General features: G+C 33.4%; 1 protein-coding gene across 1 annotated transcript in view; it reads left to right on the forward strand.

Annotated features, from left to right (window-relative positions):
* LOC129228567 (ATP synthase subunit alpha, mitochondrial-like) overlaps positions 1-22,002 on the forward strand; it is a 34,716-nt gene extending 12,714 nt beyond the window's left edge. Inside the window, exons 6-10 of the mRNA XM_054863253.1 lie at positions 9,011-9,159; positions 9,239-9,390; positions 11,727-12,059; positions 19,189-19,333; positions 21,561-22,002. Of these exons, the coding sequence (XP_054719228.1) occupies positions 9,011-9,159; positions 9,239-9,390; positions 11,727-12,059; positions 19,189-19,333; positions 21,561-21,793 (1,012 nt within the window). The 3' untranslated portion in view covers positions 21,794-22,002. The remainder of the gene's footprint in view (positions 1-9,010; positions 9,160-9,238; positions 9,391-11,726; positions 12,060-19,188; positions 19,334-21,560) is intronic.
* The last annotated feature ends 5,953 nt before the right edge of the window (positions 22,003-27,955 follow it).

Consider the following 27,955-nt stretch of genomic DNA (forward strand, 5'->3'; position numbering starts at 1 on the left):
AGGGTCATATTGCCTCGCGGTGTTGGAGCAGGAATAAAGATAGTCAAAATAAAAATGTAAATAATAAATCTAAATCAGACGCTCAAGCTGCTGGCATGTTTTGTTCAGTGGAAGAATCTGACGAAATCTCGGCTAACGCTACTATTCCTAAATGTGAAAATTCCTGGCTTTTTGATTCAGGAAGTACGGCACATTTTTGCCGGGACAAAAATTTGTTCACAGAATTAAAGCCTGTTCAAAATACCCAAATGGAGGTGGCAGTTGGTAATATTAAAAGTAAAGTAGAAGGAATAGGTAGGGTAATTTTCAAAATAGTCAGATAGGAAGCTGATAACAATAACTTTAAATAATGTATTCTATGCTCCAACATTGCGCCGCAATTTACTTTCCGGATCATGTATTGACCGACAAGGTTTTAAAATAAGATGGTATCCGGGTAAAATTTGTGTCTTTAATAAAGAAAATGTTAAATTGTTTACTGCAGTCTTAATTAATAAACTTTATTATGTTAAACCAAGTTTTTATGTAAATTGTGAAAATACAAATTATGTTGATACCCCTACTGTTAAGAATCGCTTTGAAAGGGCCAATGCTGTGAATGTAGACATGGAGCTGTGGCATAAACGTTTTGCTCATACAAATATGGACACTATTAATTTAACAAGTAAGTTAGGAGCCACCCAAGGTCTTGAAATTAAAAGGGGGCCCAGATTTGAATGTGAACCTTGTAAATTGGGTAAAAAGAGAAAATGCTCTTTTAGGTCTGTTCCTGAGCGTAGGTCAAAAGTTCCTCTTGATCTAATTCACATGGATCTGGCCGGTCCTTTTCAGACTGAATCCTTAGGGGGGAAAAGATACATTTATTGTCTAATTGATGATTTTTCTCGCAAATCTTTCGTATTTTTCTTAAAGAGTAAAGACGAGGCATTCAATGTTTTTTTGAATTTTCAGAAAAGAAATGAGAGGTTTCTTGATAGGAAAATTAAAGCTGTTCGTTCCGACAACGGGAGAGAATTCGTTAATGATAAATTTGAAAGTTATCTCACTAGCCAGGGGATAAAAATTGAGAGGACTAACACTTATACGCCTCAGCAAAATGGCGTTGTGGAGAGGTATAATCTCACGATTATGAATGGTGTTAGAGCAATGTTAAGAGATTCCGGGCTAGGAGAGGAATTTTGGGCAGAAGCAGCTATGTGCTTTAATTACGTAAGAAACAGGACTGTAGTCGGAAATGAAAAGAAAACCCCTTTTGAGCTTTTTTGTGGGAATAAGCCTTCTGTTAGACATTTGAAAGTATTTGGCTGTTTAGCCTACATAGGATTACCAAAGTCTAAATTAAGGAAATTAGATATGAGAGCTAAAAAGGGGATAATGGTGGGATATGCCATTCGGACTCGAGGATACCGGATTTGGGATCCTAACACCAGAACTATAACAGAAACCATGAATGTTAACTTTAATGAGAATGTCAAATGGGGGGAATCGTTAAATAGATCCAAATCAGAAAGAAATTTTAATTTTATCAAACCTATAAGTGAAATTGAGTTGGATCAAAGAATTAAGGAAAGTACTCAGGGAACTCCTTGTAATAAGGTTAAATGGATTAGGGAAGTGAAGAAGAGAAAAACGGGGAAGAAAAAAGATATCTATTATTACACAATTGCGGGGAATAAGAAAGTTCGATTGAGATCCCCAAAGGAAGTATTAAAATATTGTGATGACCACAAAATAGAATATGACCCCAAATTTTTTGACTTTTCTTCCAAAAATCCTGTAAGTGGGGAAGTTTCTAATGGGGATCAACCCCAGGAAGAAATTGTTACTTCTGATGAAAGTGAGGAAGAAGTCCCTGAGGCTAGTTTGGTTGAAGTATTAATTCCCAATTCCTATAAACAATGTTTATCCACCCCCGAGCTGAAGAACTGGAGACTTGCTATGGAAGATGAACTAGAAGTCATCAAACAGAGAGGTGTGTGGGAACTTGTACCTCCACCTAAGAATCAGCCCATTCTGGGGAACCGGTGGGTGTATGATTTGAAGAAAAATGATCGTGATGAGATTGTAAGATATAAGGCAAGGCTTGTTGCAGGCGGAAATCGCCAGATCCCTGGCGAGTCTTATTCTGAGGTCTTCAGCCCGGTGGTGGAATTTTCTTTAGTAAGACTATTTTTCACAATTTTTGTATCTTTATTAAAATGGTGTCATTTTCAAATTGATATAAAGAATGCATATTTATATGCTGACCTGGAAGAAAATATTTTTATGAGGCAGCCAGAAGGTTTTATAAGTAAAATTCATCCTAACTATGCATGTAAACTTAAGAAATCCTTATATGGACTACACCAGTCCGGGAGAAATTGGTTTCATGAAATTGATGGTGTTCTCCAGCGATTCCAATTTAAAAGAATAATAGGATGTAATTGTGTTTACGTGAGGAACAGTGAAATTTTCGTGTTAATATATGTGGATGATATTTTGATTTTTGCCAAGAATAAAAATTTAGTTAAAAATGTAATTGATGAAATTAAAACTGTATATGATATTAAAGAACTGGGGAAAACAAGAAAATTGTTGGGAATTGAATTTATTGAGAATGATGGTAAAATTTTCATTCACCAGATTTCTTATATTTCCAAAATTTTAAACCTTTTTTCTGAGTATAATGTGCCTATATCTACCCTTCCAATTTCAAGAGGTACGGTTTTGTCTAAGGATGATTGTCCTAAGACCGAGTACGAAATCAAAGAGATGGAGAAACTCCCGTACCGGAATTTGCTAGGGTGCTTGGCATACATTGCCGGAAAAACTCGTCCAGACATTTCATATGCAGTTAATATATTTTCACAATTCCAGGCTAATCCTGGTAAGAAACACTGGGATTTTCTTTTAAGATTATTAGGCTATTTGAAATACACCTGTAACTATAAATTTAATTTAAGTGCTATTAACAGTATCAGAATTAGAGGTTTTTCAGATTCTGATTATGCTGCAAATCGTGAGGATAGAGTATCAATGGGGGGTTCAATAGTTTGTATTGATAGAGTTCCGATAAGTTGGAGAACCTTTAAACACAAATGTGTCTCATTATCAACCATGGAAGCCGAATACATCTCATTGGGAGAAACGGCTAAAGAAATAGTTTGGTTGAAAAGAATAATTGATGAGATCAACAACTTAGGAATTGAAGGTTTTCAACTAAAAGAAACTGTAATTTTTTGTGATAACATTGCAACTATTGATTTTTCGAAATCCCCAATTGAAAACTCGAGAACTAAACACATAGATGTCAGATATCATTTTCTGAGAAATTTAATTGAACAAAAATTGTTTTCTATTGAATATGTTAGGACGAATGTAAACATAGCCTGACATTTTCACGAAGCCATTATCTAAATATAGTCTAAACTCCTTATGCAGAATTATTTTTAATTGGGGGGTGGAATGTAAAAAATAAATTTTTTCAAATTGTAAGCTCATGTGTATGTTTATATTGTATATAGTATTTAAATTGTTTCATGTATGTAATTAATAAAAGGTCTCCAAGAGGGGGGAACATGTTGGGCTTAAAAGCCTTTATTCAGTATCTTGGAGCGCTTTTAATTCAATTACAAATGTTAAAGTTTTGAATTAAAGTTATGTGTTTCGCAAACACTAGTTGCAACAGGACCCTAAAATGTTTCTAGAAACGGCTCCTGACCCCCCAAGCCTGCCTTTCCTCCTGGGCAGTTTCGTGTGTATAGCTGTGTCTGTAGGCATGTGTGTGTTAGCGAGCGTGCATGTGTGCATAGACCTGTTTGTGTACACATAGGCGTGTATGTGTGTAAAGGCGGGTGTGTGTAGGACATGGACACCCCGCCCGGGGGGGGGGGGGGTCAGTGAGTCAATTGCTTCCACCTGCATCTAGGGCTTTGAAAAGCTGATAGTTTTACTTATAAGTGAGCTTGGTTCAAAATATGATGCAAAAAATATCTTTATAAAAAAATTTTACTACGTGAACCTTTTTTCGGATTTCGGACAAGGTTTCATAGGAGTTCTATACTCTGGTTTTATGCCAAAAACAAGTGAAACCATTGTAAAGCAAGCCCCTAGGGAAAAAAAGATAGGTTTTGATAATTTTTTAAATTTTTAAGAGGGGTGCACCCCTATGAGTTCTCCAACTAACTCCAAATGTTCATGTTTTTGAACTTTGTGTTGGGCTTAAAAGCCTTTATTCAGTATCTTGGAGCGCTTTTAATTCAATTACAAATGTTAAAGTTTTTTTTGAAACTTACCTCCGATATGTTTTTGCCACTCCACGTCTTGTTTCCCAGCGGCGGATAACTGAAATTGATTCGGGCATGATCGTGCAACATCGAAATCATCCTATGACGTAACACCCGATGGTTGAGATGTTTTTGGCTACTTTGAGCCGAAAAAACGAATAGAAAGATTGTTGAATCACTCAATCAGGAATAGTTGAGATGTATATCTCCAATGCAAAGTAGGGTGTGTCATGGGATGACGTATCGCGGTCATAGAACGTATAAATAGATTGATCGAAATATTTTCAGTGCTCACTTTTGTTTGTGTTTACTCCCCATTGGCGTCTTGCCATTTTTTGTTGACCAATCAGGGATTGGTCTTTGAAGGTTTGGCAACCATGCTAGGTTGTTGATTGAAGTTGCGGCGCGCTCGAGCCGTTGATGATGTAACGTTTTTGAATTTAAGCTGGGCTTGAGATAAGTGTTATTCAGTGTTAAGTGTTGTATTTAAGGTTTAAGAATGTTCTAAATTACTCCGGCTAATGGAGGGAAAAATGTCAACATTGCTGAAGAAGTTCGCAGGAGATGAAGTTCATTGCCATTAGGCCTAACACTTAACCTTGGCCAATACCTGGATTGATTTACCGGTGCTCCTGTGGTGGTATGGGACTGTCATCAGTTTGAAATCATCGATGTCCTTCAGAGTGACCTTCATGATTGGATTTCCTAGACGTTCCTACCAGAGTTCCAGAAAGTTCCGGTGTGATCCCTGTGGATGCACAAGTTTGCTTTCCGGTATTTGAAGAGGTTCTGCTAGAACTAAGCAAGCCTATCGGCCGGTGCATGATGGAACAGTTTTCTTCGATTACACTTGGTCAAGAAGTCTTCAGCAATGTAAACATGCGCATTAGCGCAGGAAGGTGACATTTTACAATTTCTTCTAAAATGTTTCGCGTTTTTTTCTAAAAGTGTTTATTTAATAATTTAACTTTGAAATTTCTGTGATTATTGGGGGGTTTTGTACACTCTAAATTATTTTTGGCATTTAACAAATGTTTATTGTTGTATACTGTGATATTTTAATAAATGTTATTTATTTAAAATTACTTTGAGTATGTTTTATTTCTTACTGGCAGACTGCACGGCTTTTTGATGTTGGGGTTCTGTAAACCTTTTATTTAGTTCTATGAACTTAAGGTAAAGACACATTTCCCAACACTTTGCTCCTCTAGCCCTCTTAGAAGAGTGATAATAGCTAATATAACGCTCCCTTTACCTCCAAATAAATAATGGCTATGAAACTCAAACTAAAAGAAATTGGGGGGTGCCATTTTTACTTTCTTCTATATCTAATATATAGAAGAAAGTATTGGATTCGTGCAAATTTTTGAATTTCGAATTTTGACGGATTCGAACGTTTTGAGGTGTGCTGAGTCCATTTCGACCATTTTTGGAAAATGTGTCTGTCTGTGTGTGTGTATGTATGTGTGTGTGTGTGTGTATGTATGTGTGTCACGTCTGTGTGTGACCAGTTTTTTGTGGCCGCTCTACAACAAAAACTACCGCATGAAATCGAACGAAATTTAGTACACATATGTGCCCCTATGTGAACTTGTGCCCATTAGTTTTTGGCGCGAATTCCTCCAAGGGGGGTGGAGCAATGGGACGTTTTTCGAGTTACGCGTGCTTGCTATTCCTCAGGAAGTTACTGGCGGAATCAAACAAAATTTGGTCCATATGTTGGTATTAACAGGAACAGGTGCTGATTCAATTTTGGTGTCAATAACTCAAACGGGGGTTGAGCTATAGAACGTTTTTTGTCGTCAATTGTGACTGCTGTATCTCAAGAAATAATGAACGGAATGAAAGAAAAATTTATCGGCAAGTAGCCCTTAGTGGGTATAAGAACTGATTTTATTTTTGTGTCAACAGCTAAAAAGGAGGTAGCGCAATCACCCGTTCTTTTTTTCCATTTTGAGTGCCCTATCTCAAGAAGTAATGCTACGTTTTGGTTGAAATTTGGAATATATGTGAATCCATATGTAAACAGGCTTTGGTTCTATTTTGACGCCGATCGCTCCAAGAGGTGTTGATTTTTTTTTTTTTTGCGAATAAAAATATTTTTATTAATGCAACAATAAGAAAGATAAATCGTAATAGATTGTCGTCTGCGTATTTCTCATGATTTTAATTGTATGGAAATGATAGGAAATATTATCTCAATGATTTAAAATTTTTAACTGTTGCCATCTTATGTTTGTTAACAAATAAAATATTTGTAATTCATTCAAGCAAGGCTTTTAAAATAACTTTCAATTTTCGCTCTTTGCTTTGCTTTTGCAATAATTCAGACATTGGGATAGTCGTCAAGTTTTTGCATGTGTCATTTTGTTTTTGTTGGGAATATTGCTTCCTCGTCAAGCATGGGGAGGGATCAGAAAAAAAAAAAAAGAAAAATATAGAAGAAAGTTTCGTGATGGCCACAACATACTAGTTTAAAAGTGGGACACAAAGGTTAACACGGTAATTGTATTTGAATTCAGGGGGTCTTTTTTGTATAAGAATCAGTAAGAATTACGTCAGAAGCATTTTGAAATATTTTATTTTTTATTGAACTTTTAAAAAAGGGAGAGGACGAGCTTGGGTTAAAACTAAAAAGTGGGTAATGCTGTCCATCCTCGACTTCACTACTGTCTAAAACTAATTTAAAGCACATTTGAGGCAGTGAGATGAGAAGTAAAGGAATGTAAGTCTAAAGGGACATTTTCAAGTTTTGAATAAAACGCATATAAAGATAACATCCTAGGTATGCTTTCATTGATTTTTTTCCTAAATCATGCTATCCAGCAGCACCTACCAGGAGTACTAGTACTATCTCTTGCCCCAAGACAGAGGAGAGGTTCAACTACCATTTGTGCAGGTTATGTCCAAATTTTTAATTTTGCCACTTACATCCCTTTGCTTCTCACTGCCTGATTTATAGAATGTAACTAGCTGCGTGCCCGGCGTTGCACGGGCTACTTAAAAAATGAAAGAGACGTCCAATTGGATGTTTTTGTATTACTCTGACATCAGTTTCTAAAGCGCTAAGGAGTAAATAAATACGCGTAATGCAAAGTTTGCAAAATACCAGTAGAGCATAATTTTTGGCAAAAATCCCTTTAACATTAATCATAGTTATCAATGATACAAGTTATGAGTATTTTCAATTAGCACAAAAGATGAAAATAGATACATTATCAACTATAATCTGTGCTCATGTTAAAATGTGAATTACATCTCATAAACTATATCTGAAATATTTATGTACAATTACAATCAGCTTTTTGCATAAAATGACACACACTTTTTGGTTGATTACGTGAAACTAAAGCACCAAGACTAAATAAATACCAATAAGCATTAATTTAATACTAAGTCATCAGATTCCAATTTAGCTTTAGTTAAAATCCTTAAAAGCAATCTTTTTTGTTCAACTTGTTTCACTTAAAGAAGTCCAAACAATCTTAATTTAACATGTTCTTTTAACAATACAAACTGCATTTCAAAAATAGAAACAGGAAGGAAATAGAGAGTTATTACAATTCCAAAACTCACCCATGTGACGGGAAAAAGTCCAACAAAATAAACATAGTTAGTCGCACATCCTAAATGTACCAAAATATGAGGCCGGTCAATGATAAACTTACACTACAATAAGTAAACATAACTAAAGAAACAACTTTCATAAGCTGAAAAGAGTTAAGAACGTTGACTGTAAAAAATAAAATGACAGACGATAAAATAAAGGCCATGTCTGAATAGGAAGCAACCAATTTTAAACTAATTTAAAATGAAATTCTAGATGGAAACGTTGTTTTAAGATTTGGACAGCAGCCAAAAAAATGTCTTTTAAAAATAATTATTAGAATTTTATTTGCTCACCCATACGCAAAATGGCAACAGGAAAAAATAAAAATTCCTGAATAACATTATGTTAATTAACGTTTTAATTAATATCTCCGCTAATTAAAGTCGTACAGTCACGAGATTGGTTCTATTGTTTTCTTTGGAAAATTTCAAATTGATCGATATCTTGTTCGACTCTTGATTCGCGGCTGTTCTCGAGAAGATCGATCTTCAGACAGACGGACGCGAACAGATTTTATTATTATAGTGGATTGATTAAAATAGTAGTAAGTTCTTCAATTTCATGTTTTTGTGATCAGAAAATGACGGTTACGGAGAGGGCGGTCGCCCCCACCGCCTCATTAGTAAATCCGCTACTGAAAGAAGTGTTAATAGAGTTTTTAATGAACAAAAAAAAAGCTTGCAGAGAAAAAGGATTAAAATTTTGCACAACACAATTTTGGAGATGGGAGAAAAAATGTGTTGAAATTTGCTGATTTTAATGGAATTGAATTTTAGGTTTGTTCTAATTTAACCCAAATTATAATAACGTTTATTTGTGATTTTCTCGATCATTTTTTGTTTATAAATTAGTCATTTCATGGTATTTTTGACATTTATGTAGAATCCGTAACATGACTTTTTTTGCCATAATGTTTTAAGTTACTGTTTGATTTGCAAATTATTTTAATTCGAGTTGGTATGTTGGTAGGAAAAGCTCAAAATAAAATAATGTGCAATCAAACAAGTAAATTAAAGTTACGGCAAAAAAAAGGTAATGTTACTGACTCTAAAAAAATGTCTAAATTACCGTGAAATGACCCTTCTCTAATTTCTCTGCTAATGAATGTTACTATAATTATTGAAATATATTTTAGGAAAACAGCCATTGCTATCGACACAATCATTAACCAAAAAAGATTCAATGAAGGAGCTGATGAGAAGAAAAAACTATTTTGTATTTACGTTGCCATTGGTCAAAAGAGGAGTACAGTTGCTCAGATTGTGAAACGGCTAACAGATTCAGGTAAAGAAAAATACATAAATAATGTAGTTCTTGTGTTAAACATGGAATCTGCATTTTTTACCAATGTTTTTGGTTTCAGATGCAATTAAATATTCCATTATGGTTGCTGCAACTGCTTCGGAAGCTGCTCCTCTACAGTACTTGGCTCCTTATTCTGGCTGTGCCATGGGAGAATACTTTAGAGATAATGGCATGCATGGCCTTATCATCTATGATGATTTATCAAAACAGGTACTATTTGAAAAGCAAATCGCAAATTTCTACTTAATTTCAGAACTGTTTTGTTTTCTAAATTCTAAGTTAGCACTGTCAAAGTAAAATTAAAAGATCTTATCTGCAAAACAGTTTTGGAAAAGTAAAATAAAAGGGAAAGAATAATCTGAAAGTGAGAACCTTCAATAGTTAAATACAGTATTGTTGTAGGCTTTTTTTTTTTCAGTTTTATCCCAAAAATTGAAAAAAGCTAACAAACCTTTTATTTGCGAAGTAGAATAGTAGCTCCTGCTTTTATTTTATTTTAAATTTGAGCTAGTTTAGACACATTGAATGTTTTTGGTCATGGGGGAAGGGGGAATAAGGCTAGAAATCTGCTTTTTTTTTTCTTTCCGTGAGACTCTAAACCCAGACATTGATTAACCTTTTGATCAGGGGCAGATGCAGACTACCATTTTAGGGGGGTTCACCATGAAAGAATGACCCCCCCCCCCATGAGTGAACCTAAGGTTTTGGGTGCGAAAAATTTCTGGAACTGTTTGGGGGTCAATAAAAAGCACCAAATCAGCTAATAAAGCACTTAGTGAAGCATAAAATTACTAATTATTTTCATAAGCAATGAAAGGAGTTGATATTTCAAATATTTACTTTAAAAAGTAATTAATGAATTGAAAAGTCTACTGAAACCTTTTACATTTTATTCATAAACTGTCTGAACAGAATGTAGACAAATAATATTGTTGACGGTTTAGGGGGGGGGGTCATGAACACCATGATCCTCCCTTGTATCTGCCACTGTTTTTGATACATTTTGTATATATTAAAATTCATGTAGTTTGAGTAGAATCATTTTATTGGTTTGTTTTCTCTCTGTTGTCATTTAAAACAAAGGCTCTGATACTTTTCCTACTTTTCCCGGGATAAAGCGAGGATAAATCAAAAAATTGTTGCATTTAAATCAGGACTCGAAAATTATATTTCTCAACATGCCCGGGGCATGTAAAAATTCCGATCAGGCATGAATCTCTTACCCTTACATGCCCAGCTGGGCATGTAATTATTACAGTTTTGAAATTAAATATTTTTATTTTTAATGACTTATTATGTACTGTTTATTTAAACTTTTTTTGTGTTGTATATTGAAATAATTCTTGAATCAGATATAAAGCTGTGAAATTAATTTTTTGTGTGATTAATGCTAGACAACAAGCTCAAATATTTTTATTATTATACAATTAAAAAAAACTGGGCATATAAAAGTTTATTCGGGCATGTACCTTTTAGAAAAACATGCCCGGTAGGACAGGTAAAGTTTTCAAGATTTTTCTAGTCCTGATTTAAATTCAAATGTGTTTGAAGTACACATACATAAAACAAATATATCTTGATTTGTAAACCTCTCCTCTGTTTTGGGGCAAGAGATTATACTTGTAGCCTTGATAGGTGTTGTTACACAGCATGATTTAGCAAAAAAAAAAAAAAAAAAAAAAATGCAGTGAAAGTCTACCTAGGATCTAAACTTCAAACATGTTTTGCTTGAAACTTGAAAGGAGTCGACTTATATCCCTTTGCTTCTCATGACCTCACTTGTAAATTCTGTTTTTTTGTTTAAAATAATTTTTAAACAAATATTTGTGAAACATTAAACTCTTAGAGTAAATAAAATATTTTAAACTAGCAAACAAATAAAACTAAAATTAAAATTTTATCAAAACATTTTTATGTTCTTTCAGGGCAATCCCACAGGAAATTGACTTATTATTTTTAAAGCAAAATAGTAAGCATTTTGTAACATTCAACTCAAAATATACTTTTGTGCAAATAATCTCCCCCCACCCCAGATTATTGTATTTTTTAGGAAACAGAACTTAACTGTATAATCAAATTTTGGGCAATTTTTTAAAAAAAGTTTAAAACACGGTAACTGACTGACATTTTAAATAGTAGCATGTCAGTCTGTTACCATGCTTTTAACATTTTTTTTTTTAAAGATCATCCAAAATATATTTTGAGAATTCAATGATATTGAATTCAGCTTGAAAAATACAATAATTGGAGGGAAATTAATAATAATATGTTGAATATTACAAAATTGTTTCACTTTAAAAATCTTAGTCAGTTGCTTGTAGAATTACCCTTTAAACTTGCTGAAGGAAAAAAAAATGTAAAAACTGTGTCCATAAGTTGTTAAATTCTTTTTTTGCTACTTTGGCAAAACCTATTTTTGCCAGGTGGATAAAACCACGTTTTTTCCTCCCGTGGCTAAAACTCGGCAACCTCGGCCGACGGCGATCGGAAATCTGTTCGGTGCGTGCAGTGACGGAAATATTAAGCGTCCCTTTTCTCGTCCTCAGGCCGTGGCTTACCGCCAGATGTCCCTGCTGCTGAGGAGGCCCCCCGGCCGAGAGGCTTACCCCGGGGACGTCTTCTACCTCCACTCCCGGCTCCTGGAGCGAGCGGCCAAGATGAACGAGACCTTCAAGGGGGGCTCCCTGACCGCCCTGCCAGTCATCGAGACCCAAGCTGGCGACGTGTCCGCCTACATCCCCACCAACGTCATCTCCATCACAGACGGACAGATCTTCTTGGAGACCGAGCTCTTCTACAAGGGCATCCGGCCGGCCATCAACGTCGGCCTGTCCGTGAGCAGGGTGGGTTCCGCCGCCCAGACCAAGGCCATGAAGCAGGTGAGGAAAAGGTCATTCCATATCAAATCAACCAATAAAAAAATAAATTTTGAAGGTCAATATTTTGGATTGTTATGATTTTTTGTCTGTTTGTTATACTTACCTCCAGGATGAAAAAACTGAAGTTTCAAATTTTTTCAACAATTCTAGTCAAAGTTATACATTTTTTAAATTTTGGAGGAATCCGAAATTTTGCATCGATTAAAATCTTAAAAGGGCTATTATTAGAGTACTATTGGACTTAGAAGTCTACAACTGGTGCTGTTTTGTTTAGTCTTTTATGAGGTTTTCAAAAATATATAATAAAGCCCAGTTGCTAAAAAAATCTTTTTTAAATTTGTTTATTAAAAAAGTTTTTAATTTGTAAAAATTCAAAATCGAAATTTTTAATTTTCTTGAAAAAAATGTTACTTAGCTTTTTGTTAGCAACACTTATTCAAAATTTCAAGATGGCATTCTTTTGGTATCATGCAGAAAAATTTTTTTTCCTCTTTCAACAGTGCTTTAATGGGTCATTATGTCAAATCAACCAATAAAAAATAAATTTTTAAGGTCAATGTTTTAGAATGTAATGATTTTTTATCTGTCTATGATACACACCTCCATGATGACAAATCTGAAGTTTCAAATTATTTCAACAATTCTTTCCAAAGTTATAAATTTTTTTAACTCTGGAAGCACCTTAAATTTTACATTGTTTAGTAATCTTTAAAAGACTATTATCAAAGAACTAATTGACTTAGAAGGTTAAAACTTCTGGTGTTTTGTTCAGTATTTTAGGAGGTTTTAAAAAATGTATAACAAAACAGCTCCAAAAAAAAAAAAAAAAAAATCATTTATTTAAAAAAAAATATTTTGTAAAAATTAAAAATCAAAATTTTTAATTTTCTTGGAAAAAAAAAAACGGGTACTTAGTCTTCTTTAAGCAACATAAATTCAAAATTTCATGATGGCATTTTTGTGGCATCATGGAGAAAAAAAATTTTTTCTTTCAAACAGTTGCTTTAATTTTATTTGTAAAAAACATTTGTTCTAATGAAAAGTAGTTAAGGTTTTAAACCGGGACTATTGCGTAGAAAAACAAGTACTTGGCAGTATTGCAAGCATATTAACAAGTTCAAACAATTTTTTCGGTGAAAAAATATTTATTATTGAATAAAAAAACTAAATTTTATTTAAATTTTAAAACTTCAATTAAAAAGTTGCTGAAGCTTTTTTAGCCATATTTTAAAAGCAAATTTAAGTTTTATTTATATATAATTTCATTGCTACAATATAAAATTTAATATTTTTTTTAAGCCCATTAAGAAGCAGTTTGAGATGTGTGTAACTCTCTTTGCTACCATAGTACTCGATTTGTAGGTCCTATAGTATAGATATACTTTCTTCTTATGTAAGATTTCAATTACTTTTGCTATCTCCTCTTTCGAGACTTGGTATTTTCTGCTTATAGCAGTGACAGGATGTAATTTGCATAGAACAAAATTTTTAGGAATGGTCAAAATGTCTGCTTTTCTTGGATAAATGAATGATGATGATAGTACACTAGGATGAAGGAAAAAAATCTGGATTTCTTCTTCTACCTGATCTTTTGAGATTACATATCCTATCCACCATTTGCTGTCATAGGCACAAGCAATATAGCCCACAATTTCTTCAAACTGTACATCCCCATTATGAGGGCTCATGAAATCGGGATCCTCTGTATTAGAGCCTGGTTTTGGATCTTTGCTGATCTCATTCATAACATCATCAGTTTCAGGAACTGAAGAATGTTTTTGCTTACTTAATTGTATGTGACATGCAGTACAAATTTTCATTCCTTCTTCAATGCCATATGTTAGTGTTGTCACCCACAAGCTTGCAGTGCTTAGATCTTTTTTCACCCAATGTCCTTCCTTTTTAAATGGATTGCAGCAAAATATTCTCCATTGTTTATCCATTTTCAACTAAAAGTTGGCTCTTAACAAAAATATGAATAAATTTAACAGTAAAATAAGAATAAAACTTGGAAAAAAATTTCTCAAAGAAAGCAAGCAGTAAAATATAGAATGTGCACTGTCCAAGAACATACAAAGTTCTGAAGATTTCAATGCCTCTGTAGTGGGAGAAAGCAGACGGGTTTCATATTACACCAGGAGAAAGCCTAAGGGTTCGTTACAGCAGGCAGCTGATGAGTAAAAGTGGCTACTTAGGGGATGGGTAGCAGGGATGTAGGTGCTGAAGCATGACTCATGATGGTCAAGCCCTTCTACTGTATCAACCCATGAACATAGGATTGAAAAAATGTTGATTGGAAACATTTACTTTACTGAATTATTTCAACACTTTCGATTACGGACCATTTGCCATCCATAAGTAGACTAATATATTTTCAGTTAATAAATTTTAATTCTTGGCTATTTAAAAAAAACCTGCATATATATATATATATATATATATATATTTCTGTATAAATAAACATCTATATATATATTTGAAGGAATCAAGCCAAGGGTGCCAATAACACCTCCTCAAATACTATACAACCCCCCCCCCCCCCCCCACACAGGGAGGAAACCTCTTTACAGAGAAAAATGCCCCTTAAACATCCCCTTAAAAATCTTAATGGCACAGTCTTTGCCATCCCTCCACCCTCCACCCCCTTTGGATGATCCAGCTGATCAAGTAGTATGAATTGTTACATGAATAAAGATGTTGAAAGAGGAAATTTTTTTTTTCTTATGATACCACAATAATGCCATCATGAAATTTTGCATAAATGTTGCTAAAGTAAAACTTAATAACATAAATTTTTTTCAAAAAAATTAAAAATTTCGATTTTGAGTTTTTTTAAATTAAAAATTTTTTTTTTCAAAAAAATGTTAAAAAAAAGAAAAAGGTAGAACTAGGTCATGTCATATATTTTATAAAACCTTATTAAATACAGAACAAAACACTACCAGTTTTAACTCTTTGAGTCAAATAGTTTTTTAATTACGGCCATTTAAAGAAAACGTGTCAGGGAAAATTTTCAACTTCGTCAAAACTTTAAAATATTATAATTCGAAAACAAATGAGTGAAAAAATCCAAAACTTTGTATATTTTCTCTGTTGTGGTAATACTCCATTGGAACAAAAAATGAGCAAAATCTAAAGACATGACGTTTTGACCATTGGTTGATTTGATATGGTAGAACACCGAAAGTAGTGTGTTTTGAACATGGTAAAGTCTGACTGCAAGGAGATGGCCCTTAACCATGCCTGTTTGACTCACGGGCTACCGTGGATGAAAATACCCGAAGTTCAAGCAACTAAAACAGGTCAGAGCAAGCCCAATTTAAATTGTGGAGTGATCTGCTCAAGGGGAAAATGGAATTAAAAACACATATTTAACAATAAAAAACAATTTTATTCAATAACAATAAGTATATCTTAAAACTTTTAATATCAACAAGGGTAAATAAGGTACTTTTAAACCCACAAACATTTTGACTGAAAATAAACCCCCCCATGAGAACATTCATAGGAACACTTTTCTTAATACAGTATCGTTCAGTTCCAAAACTTTACGGACTAGTCAAATGCTAGTCCACCTTGAGTCCAATGCCTAAAAATAGAATAGTGCTGGTAAAAGTCAAGATGAAAGTTTATACCACTCAGGATATTCCGTCCTTAATACTTGGCATATCAAAACTTGAAGGCCTGATCCATCCATAGGATCCTACGTGAAAGTTGATTGCAGCCCGTATTTTCACTTGTGGTCAGCCGTCATGCTGGTCCTCCCATAGACTTGACCTCTCGGACACAAAGAACCGCCACATCCGGTGAAGAACCCTTACACTCGGACATCCAATCCAGCCAGACTCCAGGATACTTTTAGTCCAATCCAGCATGAACCTTCAACGATCTTGTTAAGACTATGTCCAACAACATCAACTTCCATGAAAGAAACTCTAATATTTCACTCTTTCATTTCCTTCACCATCAAAATGTCTCAAGGTGACCAATGGAACCTGCCCTCTCCTTTAGCCGGGCGCAACGAACTTATTTCCTACATCTTAAAAATGAAGTCCTCTCGACAACTTGGAACTGACAAATTGGAGCACGCCGCTCCCAGCAACACACCGAACTGCAGTTATGCTTGAAGCCAATAGGGCGGTAACTTACTGAATATACCTGCCTTGCCTTCAATCTTCGAGTTGAACCGAACTATTGCTTCGGTCACTCAACTGGTCAGTGCTAATTCTATATTAGCTACCAGTTTGTTTCACACTCTTGGCTTCCTTAAGAGGTTTTCCACCCCCAGCTCAGTCACTACTATGCCGGGCTGATGAGTGCTAATAAACACAAAACTGCAGTCCTCAGCTGGAATTGACTGAGCTGGCGGTGTATTTCAAGTATTTCTGCTTTAGCCCTGGCTATAGGGTGGTAACTTACTGTAAAAAGTTGGGTTTCTTTATTTCAGTGGCAAAAGAATTGCAAGTTTTTAAAATAAGATTCTAGGCTGGTAAATCAATGGCTTCTTTCCTGTGTGAAGAGATGTATTTGATGTTTAACGATTTAATGAAGCAATTCCAAAAAACAATCTGTTTTAGGGATATTTTGAAATTTACATTTAACATTAATATAAACGTAAGGCGTATGAAATGTCACATTGCTGGGCCAACCTTTAAAAAAAAATAGCGAAAGTAGCTAAACTAACCTTTAAAAAAGCACCCTACCCAATCAACCAACTAATGTGGGATTCATTATGCTGAAGTTCTTCAAATTCCGATTTTGTGTCAAATATTCTTGATCTGATTGTTATTTGCTAGAAAACCTTCTGGGTTTTCATGTTCACAATAGTTGCTTGCTGCCTCTGTCACATGTTTTCCACATCTCTCTACGGAATGAGTGTGGTACCAAATATTCAAGTTGTGGCAGGACATTGGCTTTCAAAGAATATCAAACATCCGGTTTAATGCTTTACTTATTTTTCCATTATGTTAAAATGACTCAGGACTTGCCACGTGTAGGTAACAGCAAGTTGTTACCTACCCCCTCCAACACCTACCCATTTTGTGTGACTTTTCTGTAGAAGAAAATTTCAACAAGTGATCCAGAATTAGCTGTTAAGAATCCCTGACCTCTCAGTTATTCCCAACGTTTAACTGTGCTAACTGAGTGTTAAGACTTCATGTTTCCCAAATTAGTCCAGCAAGCGTAATGGAGATGCTGGAAAAATTATAGCTCCTGTTTGGTTTGGTATTAAGATGCATTACACTATGAAAGATGGTCCAAAGCATATACTAAAGGTCATTCAAACAAAAAGATGTTTTCCGAATAATATTATGAGAAATCCTTGATCTCGTCATTTATAGCAACTTCTTCTTTTGTCATCCTAATATGTGGCAATGATATTGGACTGCACACAGCACATTCGAGAGTTAGACTACAAAAAAATACTGAAAGTCTAAAATGAACCTCCAGTAGTATGTCACGTTAAATTCTTCAAGCTTTCATCAATTTTTAAGCCACAGATTATCCGGAACTTATTTGTCGCTCAAGTGTAAGCTGATACCACTACCATTGTTGTAAATATGGCAATAGAAGACTTTGAACTTCATTGAAAGTCAAATTCCTGCCGTAACTTGAATATTTGAAGTTAATTAATTGGTTAGGATGGTGAACTGGAGTCGACTTGCTGCCACCACCATCTGATTAGGCTCGTCATTTAAAGGATCAAGGGGAGGCATCGCCCCCACCACGGCTTTGAGAAATAAATATATTTACGTTTGGATGAACGTGATTTTTGCTGTTATCCGTTGAAACTTCCATTAAATTTGCATCCTTTGACCCCTCCCCCGGAAAAATTTGAAATGACGGTCCCACACGTGGTGAGTCTCGAGTCATTTCAGCATAAGAGAAATGTTTGTAAAACATTAAAACAGACGTTTAATAGTATATTTTTATAGCTTTCTGTCAGCTTAAGAGTTTTTGAAATAATAGAATTTTTACTTTAAAAATGGTATTTTAAGGCTTTCTGTGCAAATTTAAATGATCAACAATGTGCCCCCAATTTTTTTCTGTATATTTCGATGACTAGAAAGTGTATTTTTTTTACTATCAGAAATTAAGCAAATTATTTTTCAAAAAATGTTTTCTCAACTTGAAGGCTCTTATGTGATTTCAATTTTTTAAAAAATTTTTCCCCGTCATTAGGATACTAATGCGCAAGTTTTCCGCATTATTAGAAATTAATTAGAAAACTTTTTTTCGACCCACCCTAGTAGACACCTTGTAGAATGAAAGTTACAGTAGACAAACTTCTAACAAATCATTTCTAACCCCTGAGAAAAACATGAGAATTTTTTGGAAACATTCCTCGAGTTGCTTCAAGACAAACTTTTTCCAGAAAAATTATATTTAAATTCAAAACATATTTGACATAAAAGGTTTTTATTAAAAACCCTTCTACATCAGAATGAAAAATAACATTGGATAAATACGCAAAATCAAGGGGGGAAAATAATTTTTCATCATATTAAGGTTTTCAAGATATCAAGAGTATACTGTATTAATGAATTAAATTCTGAAAATTTCAGAGAAATTTTTAAAAATTTAGACAGTGATTTTTTGCCAATCTATTGTTCCAAAAAGGTAATAACAGTGGCAAGAAAGCGTAGACAATATTAAAAAAAGAAAAAGAAAATTAAACCCATTATTATTTTTAATTATGTTTTCTAAAAAATCTTTAATTTTTCATCAAATAACTGATTAAGAAGCTGACAATTTATTAAGAGAAAACCTTTACTTTTTTCTTTCTTCAGTATCTTATTTTACAATTTCAAGCCAGACAATAGTTTAATTTAGTTGTTGGTGACATCAGGAGTGTTACTTGATCAGTTTTGGCTATTAAATTGTAGATAAGATTTTATACTCTGCAAAAATAATCACATGCAAAATTCAATTATTCTCAGTTTTTTAATAATTAATTACTGCCACTTGTGCTTTCAGTTGTGATGATATATTAGCTAAAGCCTGTATGAATCAATCATATTTCAGTCCAGTTTTTTTTCCAGTTCATGTAAATGCTATTTATCTATTGTTAAGTTCTTTTAATTAACCACATGCAGTACATCTTTTCTTTTCAATTTCTGCTGAATAGGTTGCTGGTTCCATGAAACTAGAACTTGCCCAATATCGTGAAGTAGCTGCTTTTGCTCAGTTTGGATCTGATTTAGATGCTTCCACACAACAACTGTTGAGCAGGGGAGTTAGGCTTACTGAACTGTTGAAGCAAGGACAATATGGTAAGGGATTCTGCTTTTGTTGGTTTTTATAATTTATGAAGCTGGATCAGATGTTTTGCTGCCCATAAAATATTAAGAAATGGCTAAAAACTTGTAATGTAATTTACTTGATGTTATTTTAAGAACACAATATTCTGCGATCACTCATAACCTCTTGTTTTACTTTTGATGTTTCTCACTTTTTATTCATCTGGTATAAGTAAAAACTGATGAAATATTATCATTTTTAGTGGAATCTATGACTTATTAATAAAATGTACAGTACCTTTCTCCTGAATTTAGCTATTATCTCCTTATAAACCCCTTATTTTTATATTGTAAATGCATGGCCTTAAAGTATTTTTTCTAATGGACTGAACTGATTTTTGTAGATATCAGAGACCCCCGCACCTACCAATTGTTTGGTTTATCCATTTTAAATGCTTGGATAAATATGAGCATGTAGGTCCATGAGGAACTACATTTAAAAAAAAAAAAAAAAAAAAACAAGAAATTGATTATTAGTTACAATTTTCAAATTTTTATATACTAAATGGAGTTATCACTTATTTTACATTTGTCATACATAATGTTATTATACTTTGGCATACCTCACGGTAAGGTGCAAGACATATGGCTACAATACTATAACAAACACAATTTTTACATTTTAAAAAAATATTCAAATTTTAAAAAAAATTTCTTCAGAAAATAAATGAAAATAAGAAGGGGGGAAAAGGGCTAAACAGATTTCTGTGGACCATGGAACAAATGAATCTATTTTGTTCGAGGGGATTTGAATACAAACTGACCTAATGCTTCAGACAGCTTATTATTTTTTCACCATCAAAATTTTGATCTCGCTTCTCTCTTAGTTGGGCTGTCTGCCTCAATCCAATCATAAAATTTTTTAATATTCTGATTAGAAGATGAAAACAGACAAAATATTTGACGCTGAATGTTCCACCCTCACAGATTTCAACTACTTATCCATTTTCAGAGTTGCCTATTTCTCCAGATTTTGATAGACTTCCATTTTTTAGCTGAAACTCTTGCATTTGAAACTTTACAATTTATTTCTCACAGTTTGAAAAAGGAAAAAAATATTGCCCTAAATAATTTCTTGATTTTTAAAAATTTTACTTCATGTTTTATTTTTAAGCAAAATGTAATCTCATCGCTTCACAATTGAGTTTGGTATTTTATGTGAATAAATGAGTTTGAGTCCTCTCTTACACACATTCATGGATTAATGTATGAGTCAAAATGCTTTTATCAAATTTCTCTTTAAACATTTTGTGAAAGCACTTTTTAGTTATTGATTCCTCATTACTTTTTATATCTTCCAACTGTAGAAGGAATGTAGAAATAAGCTACTTTTGCTTTGAAAAACTGTTTTGAATGAGTTAAACAAATGTTTTTTCTTTTGCATTATTTCTTGTCTCACTATTTTTTGGTCTACAAAATTTTGATCTATTTTGAAGACTAAAATTTTTATTATTTTTTTTTCTGAAAGATCCTTAAACTTTATTTAAATTTTGTATGAGCAAAACCCCATGTTTTATAAACATGCCAAAATCTAAAGTGTTTCGCGAACAATTGCTTGCTGTGCTTGAAGTATCTATCCTTTTGCCTCCTGTAACTGTTTCCAAAGTGAAATTTTTTAACCTCTTCTACTTTTAATTGGCTTATTATATATTTTTTATTTTAATAATTATTTATTTTTTAAAGTGGTTTTTATTTGGAAAATTACTAGGGCATGTATTGTTTTTGAGAGAATTCCTAATTTCTAAACAGTCTTAATTTTTTTTTCATTTTTAAGATTTCAAAACAAGCTTTTTTAATGGTTTAAAGTTTCATCAACATTTTAAAATGTCTATATACTAAGTATTATCTTCAGATTGGGTTTACAAAGATGAACCCTTTTGTATGAAGTTCCTTTTAAGTAATAAAGGAACTTATAGAAGGAGAGAAGGTATCTATTCTTGATTTACATTATTTAGCATGTTTATGTCTGTAAGAAGTTGAAAAAAGCAATGTAATTTACATGAAAAGTTTTTATTACACAATTACTGTTGGGAGTACTTAAAAGTTAACTGTACAAATCAATTTTGGGTTTGTAAAACTTTCCGAAAGAAGCTCCAACTATGTTATAAAATGTAATCTTTGTACACAGTCCACAGATTTGTTCTCTTTGCAGTGTTTTTATTTTCTTGAATTGACACTTTCTCATTTCTCTCTCATTCAGTGCCTATGCCTATCGAAGACCAAGTTGCTGTGATCTACACAGGCGTCAGGGGTTATCTGGATAAATTGGACCCATCACGTATCCAAGCTTTCGAAAAAGATTTCTTGCACCACATCAAAACTAGCCACCAAGACATCCTTACCACTATCGCATCTGAGGGTAAAATCAGTGATGAAACAGACAAGAAGTTAAAGAAAATTGTGTCAGACTTTGTAGTAACCTTCCAGGCATAGAAATAAACAAATTCCTAATTTAAAAAAAAAGAATCATCTAAGCTGTAACTTATCTCTGACTAGATATAAATAGTCCATTTTTGTTATAGTATTAATTTCTGTACTGCCTCTCATTTTCACGGGAACTTGATTTCTGAAATGTCATGTTGACATTTTTTTCCTTTGAAAATCTGTTCACCTTTTTGTAAAATAAATTAATTACTCTTATATTCTGCTGTGTTTGGAAATATTTGAAATTACTAGACATGGCACCTCTGCATAAATGATGTCACAATTAAAACAAGAAAATTCAATTTTCATAAGAGCAAAAATGATTGCTCTTCTGAAAAGCTTTTTTATTCATCATCAAAAGGAAAGAACAGTCAGATCTTGATAAAGTGTAAAACTATCTGCAAACTCAAATGATTATTTTAAAATTTTCTGCAGAAAAAAAAATCTCTGCACACCTGTTGCCCTATATCGCAAAAATTTTTAATTCAATGCAAATGAAGTGCCATTATGAGATTAACATGCTATCTAAAATATGATTAATAAAAATGTCAGTTTCACAGGGTTCATACGCTCCGGGAAAACCTGGAATTGTCAGGGGAAATGACAGTTAAAAATCTCAGGGATAAGTTGAATTTTTCCCAAAAAAATCTTTTCCCAAATTTTTCTGTGGTACCTTTGTTCCATGAGATCTAATCTTCATTTTTATCAATGTTTCCTTAAAAAAAAAAATTTTTTGAGGCAAAATGACGCTGGCAAGAGAAAAAGTGGCGACCCAAAAAATTTTGACTGCCATCTTTGACCTTCAATAGTCTCCCCAAGAAAAGAATTCCACGGGTGAACAGGAATTATGCACAAACTTGACAGGGAAGAAGACAATTTACTTCTTCAGAAGCACAAGTCTGAATGTGGGAGGGTCGATCGGGGAAAATTGTTTTTTTTTATCGGAAAGTTATTCAGCTACATGTGAATCATAGTTTGCATGTTTGGTCATTCACAAGATGGAAGTAGACACGATCCTTAAATGCCTAATTATTATTACATTAAATAATTTTCTTGAGAAATGAAAAATTTTCTTTTTAAAACATAATCTTAGCCTCATTGACTTCGACGCAAATGTGCTAAAAACTTTTCAACTGAATTGTAGTTTCATGAAGATTTATTTTTCTTAAATTGTTTCATGATACAAATTCAAAAGTTATTTCTTATTTTTGGGCGTAGCCGCTGTATTTGGTCATTCCCAAGATGGAAGTACACAAGACTTTTCAAGTACCTAAGTTCCCGAAAATGGCGATGGGTGTTTATTGCAATGCAAACTATTGAAAACAATGCGAAATGTGCCTTTTTTTCCGGATAATTCACAATTATTTTCTGGAAAAATGCAAAATTTTATCTTCAGAACATTTTTTTATTCTAGTTGATTTAGAAGCTTATGTGCTGAAAACTGACTATTTTGTCTTGATTACAGTTTTTTGAGAATTATTTATTATTTATAACTACTTTTGTGCTTCAAATTCAAAAATCTACTTATTATCTTAAATTTTTTACTTAGTCGCCATGTTTGGTGTTTTGCATGATGGAAGTAGACGTAAACTTCCAAAACAGAATTGGATGTTTATTTTAATGTAGACTATTGAAAGTAGCAAAATGTGCAACAAATTATGAATTTTTATAAAGTAATTTCCTAGAGAAAAAAAAGTAAACATCCTATAATATAGGAAAGAAACTGATTATTGGCATTGGCCTTTCATCGGCGGATGTTGATTTTTGTTATTGTGCATTATATGGTATGCCGATCGATGGAACAAGTTAATCATATTTATACTGAAAAATAGCTTTGTATTTTGCTCAAATATGTTTTGTGTTATGTACTATTAAGAAAATAAAAATTAAGTATTTTAAACCAAAAACATGCTAAAAGGTTGCCTTGAGTCTACAGCAAAACGCTAACTAATATTACGTATGAAACATGGCATCGAAGGAACGCTAAAAAAGTTGAAAGTACTTTGTTTTCAACAAGTAGTAAACCAATTAAAACAATTTTGAACAAAGTGTTTAAAAAAACTTAAAATTTTGACTGAGAAGAAAGGAAAAAAAATCCGTTTTTTTAATGAGGGGAAATGTTTCAGTTCTTCCACATTGGGGCTACATAAAACAATTTTAATTATTTTGAAAATATCGCTTTTTAAGCTTAATTTTGAATGATGTGAGTAACCTGGAATTAAAAAAAAAACAACCGGGAAAAGTCGGGGCTTTTTTTTTTAACCACACGTTTATGAACCCTGGTTTTATATGTAATAGAAGTTATCGCCACACATTCACCAAAATCAAGAAATGCTATGGGATGTAAACAACGGTAGATAAAAACTTCGTTAGTTAAAATAAGTTGAAACTGTCAGATTTTGGAAAATTTTCTGCAAGCGTCTTTCACATATTCGTCTGTATATCTGGGTGTGGGTACTGTAATCCTTCGTCATATTGCGGTTGTTGTGGGACAACAATAAAGCGCCATTTATCCAAAAACAAGATATAACTGAGGTCACAAAAAGGAAAGATTCGATTAACGTACCAATTTTTATGATACATGCAGCTACTCAGGGCGTGATTTAGAAAGTTTGGGACAAATGGAGGCTATAGAATACAAATGGGGAGCTTTAAAATGTTTAAAAATATTATATTTCTGATTTAAAATTCCCAACTGCAGCAGATTTAAAAAAAAAAAAAAACATTTCTGACGAGGCTCAAAGTTACACTGAGTGTCAGGGCTAACTTTGTGCCCGATAAAAAATTCATTTCAAATGGTTTTATCAATTATTTCTTAATTTTGGATACCTTCACAATTTTTAGGAGCTTTTATTTCTTTTTATGCCAATAGTTGCAACAACCCTATTAAAACAGGCGTGGGGTAGTTGAAAGTAGAGAAATTGGTACTCGAAATTACCCTGAAGGACTGTACTTTCCCAAATCTCTTTCATAGTTACTTTTAGCTCGTAGGGCTGGCAAATGTTTTTCTGAAATTTCAAGGCTGAAACATGTAGTTATCCAAAATTAATCTCTTTATATTAAAAAAAAGTAAGGTCAAAGAAATTCTGAAAGGGAAGTCTGGCAGGACTGCGTCCAGGACAGGGCATATCACCCATAGCTTTGTAATTTTGTACAAAATTACTTTGAGCCCCGGTGGTTTGCACTTGGGGTGTCTATTAAAGGGGTGAAAATTACTTGCATATATTAATATTATATATCTTTGGAAAGGGTGAAATTTTCCTTGTTCCACACAATTTGTTTCAATGCTCTAACTTAATTATGGTGGGAGTTTTCGTTTTTAGCTCAGATTCTTTTAGGCTTAGCTGAAATTTAGGTACTTTTTCCTTCATGAAATCTATCAGTAAAAAGAGAAGGAATTTTCCCACTGTTTTCTTTCAGTTTTTTCCAGTGACACCACTTTAAGGGGCAACTTTTTTTACTCCAGATCTAACTCAATCTTTGGCCGAAAAACTAAGCTTCTATCTCAAAAGGAAAAAAAGTTACAAGCCTTTTTAATCAAGTTCAAAAAATCTCATCTCCACTAAAATTATTGATGTTTTATTTGGCGTTGCCATAGTTGCATTTTTTAAATTCGTTAGTTTCTTCTTTCTTATTCACAAATTTTAAAGGTTTCGATTTTAACGGAAAATCTTAGGCTCAATTCATTTCAAGCCCAGGGCCTGATTACTGAATAGGCCAACTAGGCCCTGGCCTAGAGCCCCCAAATGACTACTCTTATTTAACCAATAGCTAAAACTGTTTTCACCACTTTCTAAAATTGTAAGGGTTGACTACACAGGGGCCCCAAAAAAGCACATGGCCCAGGGCCCCCTGATACCTTAATCGGGCCTTGTTCAAGCCCTGAGTTAAAGAGTAAAATATATTACTAAAGACCACGAATATGACAGCGACTTCAAACGTACAAAACTCCAGTTATGCAATGTTTGAGAGCATCTTAGCCCTTACGGCTCTGCAAGTTGGTACAATTATTTTGAAACCCAGGGAATTGATGCTTTTTGTTCTAAAGGGTCATACAGTAGACCCTCGTTTTATGGGGGGTTACGTTCCACGGAAATGCCAGGTAAATTGAGACCTAATACTAGTGTTAAAATAGGGGTTTGGTTCTGTAGATAACAAAATACTACATTCTAGTGATGACTAACTGTATAATAAGTTTAATGTGTACTTATATCGAATTTTATGCACAACATGTTATAAGAAAATATAAATTAATTTCATATTATGTTCATAAAGAGGAGCTGGCTATGATAGTCTTTTGGCAGTCATTAAGAATTTTTCTCTAATTCTTTGCAGAGCATAAACGCATCCATGATCACTTGTGGCGTCATTTCCATGATAGAATCTTCCTTCACTAACAAATCAGAAAGATCATTTCTATTGTCTAGGAATGGCTCAAAATTTTCAGTGAACGTTTTTGGTTGTGCGTCAGCGATGTCGGTATCCTCGTTGGTTTTGGTCTTTGTCACTTTTTATTGCTCTTCTTCCAGTGAGTTCTGATCTGTGACTTTAATAACTTTACTTCTGGAAAGAGTTTTAAAAACCAATCACATAAAATGGCTCCAGTGACCCAAGCTCAGGGTTGGCCGGATTGGACCCAATGGGTTTTTTTGAAAAAACCCATTATTTAGCTCACTTTTGGGTCTTTTTAAATTTTCTGAGAAGTTTTTTAAAAAATTAATTAATTTAAATACTTTTACAATTTAAACTTCTTTTTTATTTGTTCTGCACCACAGACAATGGACATAAAAAATGAATTTTGAACTTTAATAGTATTTAACTCTTAACGGCATTTAAAAAATACTTCAAAGATTAAAAAATATATATTTAACTTTTTTCTTTAACTGGTCATTAAATAACTCGAATTATCTTGACTAAGTCCTGTCACTTCTGATTTTCTCAATAGTTGTAGATTGTACAGAAGAAACTACTCTAGCAAAAAGGCTTTCATGTGGATTATTTTCGGAAACCCACCATGTCACAAATCTCGAATAAACTAGGTATATTTTTTAGAAATTAACAGGTTTTACAAACAGTCGGACAGAAAACGGAATAGGATGTACAGTATTATCATTATGTTACGAAAAAGTTTAATATTTCTTACTCTGTACACAGAAATAGAAAAACAGGCAACATAAAGTTCAAAGAAATGTCTTGATTAAGCTGGAATTCAGTAAATAGGGATTTAAACTACTTGAGCTTCTACAGTAGTTTTGCATAACAAAATGAAATACAATAAAGTAAAATGCAAAAAAATAAATAAATAAGTAAATAAAAAATGTAGTAATTAAAAATGAACAATAGAGTTTATCACTCAAGAAGTAACTCTGCCTTAACTGTTGGTAATCATGGAAACTAAAAAATCTGAAACTTCACCATTCTTGGGTTTCGTCGTCTTTTATACTTTTCTTCAGAAAACGCTGAATTTTAACTAGTTTTCCAGATTTTTTTTACCCCAAGAAAACTTTTGCACTTCGTCCATATACTTACGCTACAATATGCTACAAGTACCCCACATTTTCTTTAAAAAAAGACAAAAAAAAAACCCACATTTCTTTCAAAAAACATAACTTTAGTTGGGTTTTTTTGGGTTTTATTTAAAAAAACCCTGGGTCCATGGGCTTTTTTAAAAAAACCCGGGTTTTTGCCAACCCTGCCCAAGCTCGATTATTAGCATGCTTAAATGCAGGAAAGAGGGAAAAATTTGATCTGTTTGCATTGCCGCATCTGCGCAAAACCGAAACTGATACGCGTAAAATAAAACAGGTGTCAAATCCGCGTAAAACGAGGGTCTACTGTAATGCGTTTTTATCCGTTTCTTTCTAATTAACGATTTGAATCTTTGCGAATCAAATAAGATCGCAAAGCAATCGTCTGAGGTTGATGAGCGTCAGCGAGCAGGGGGCGGAGCCCCCTAGTATAACAGAAATATACAACTAGGAAAGAATTAAAAAAAATTAGTTTGAATTTTGAAATCTTGAATTAAAATTATATGTTTCGCAATCACAAATTGCGATAGGACCCTATTGGTTTCGTTTCTAATGACCTGAATTAAACCTCGAAGACTTGCCGAGGAATATTCCTGAGCAGGATAGAATAGGGTGCACTCTCGGTGGTCTCTTATTTGTGGCA

This window comes from Uloborus diversus, chromosome 1 (assembly GCF_026930045.1).
Source record: "Uloborus diversus isolate 005 chromosome 1, Udiv.v.3.1, whole genome shotgun sequence".
Lineage (NCBI taxonomy): Eukaryota > Metazoa > Arthropoda > Arachnida > Araneae > Uloboridae > Uloborus > Uloborus diversus.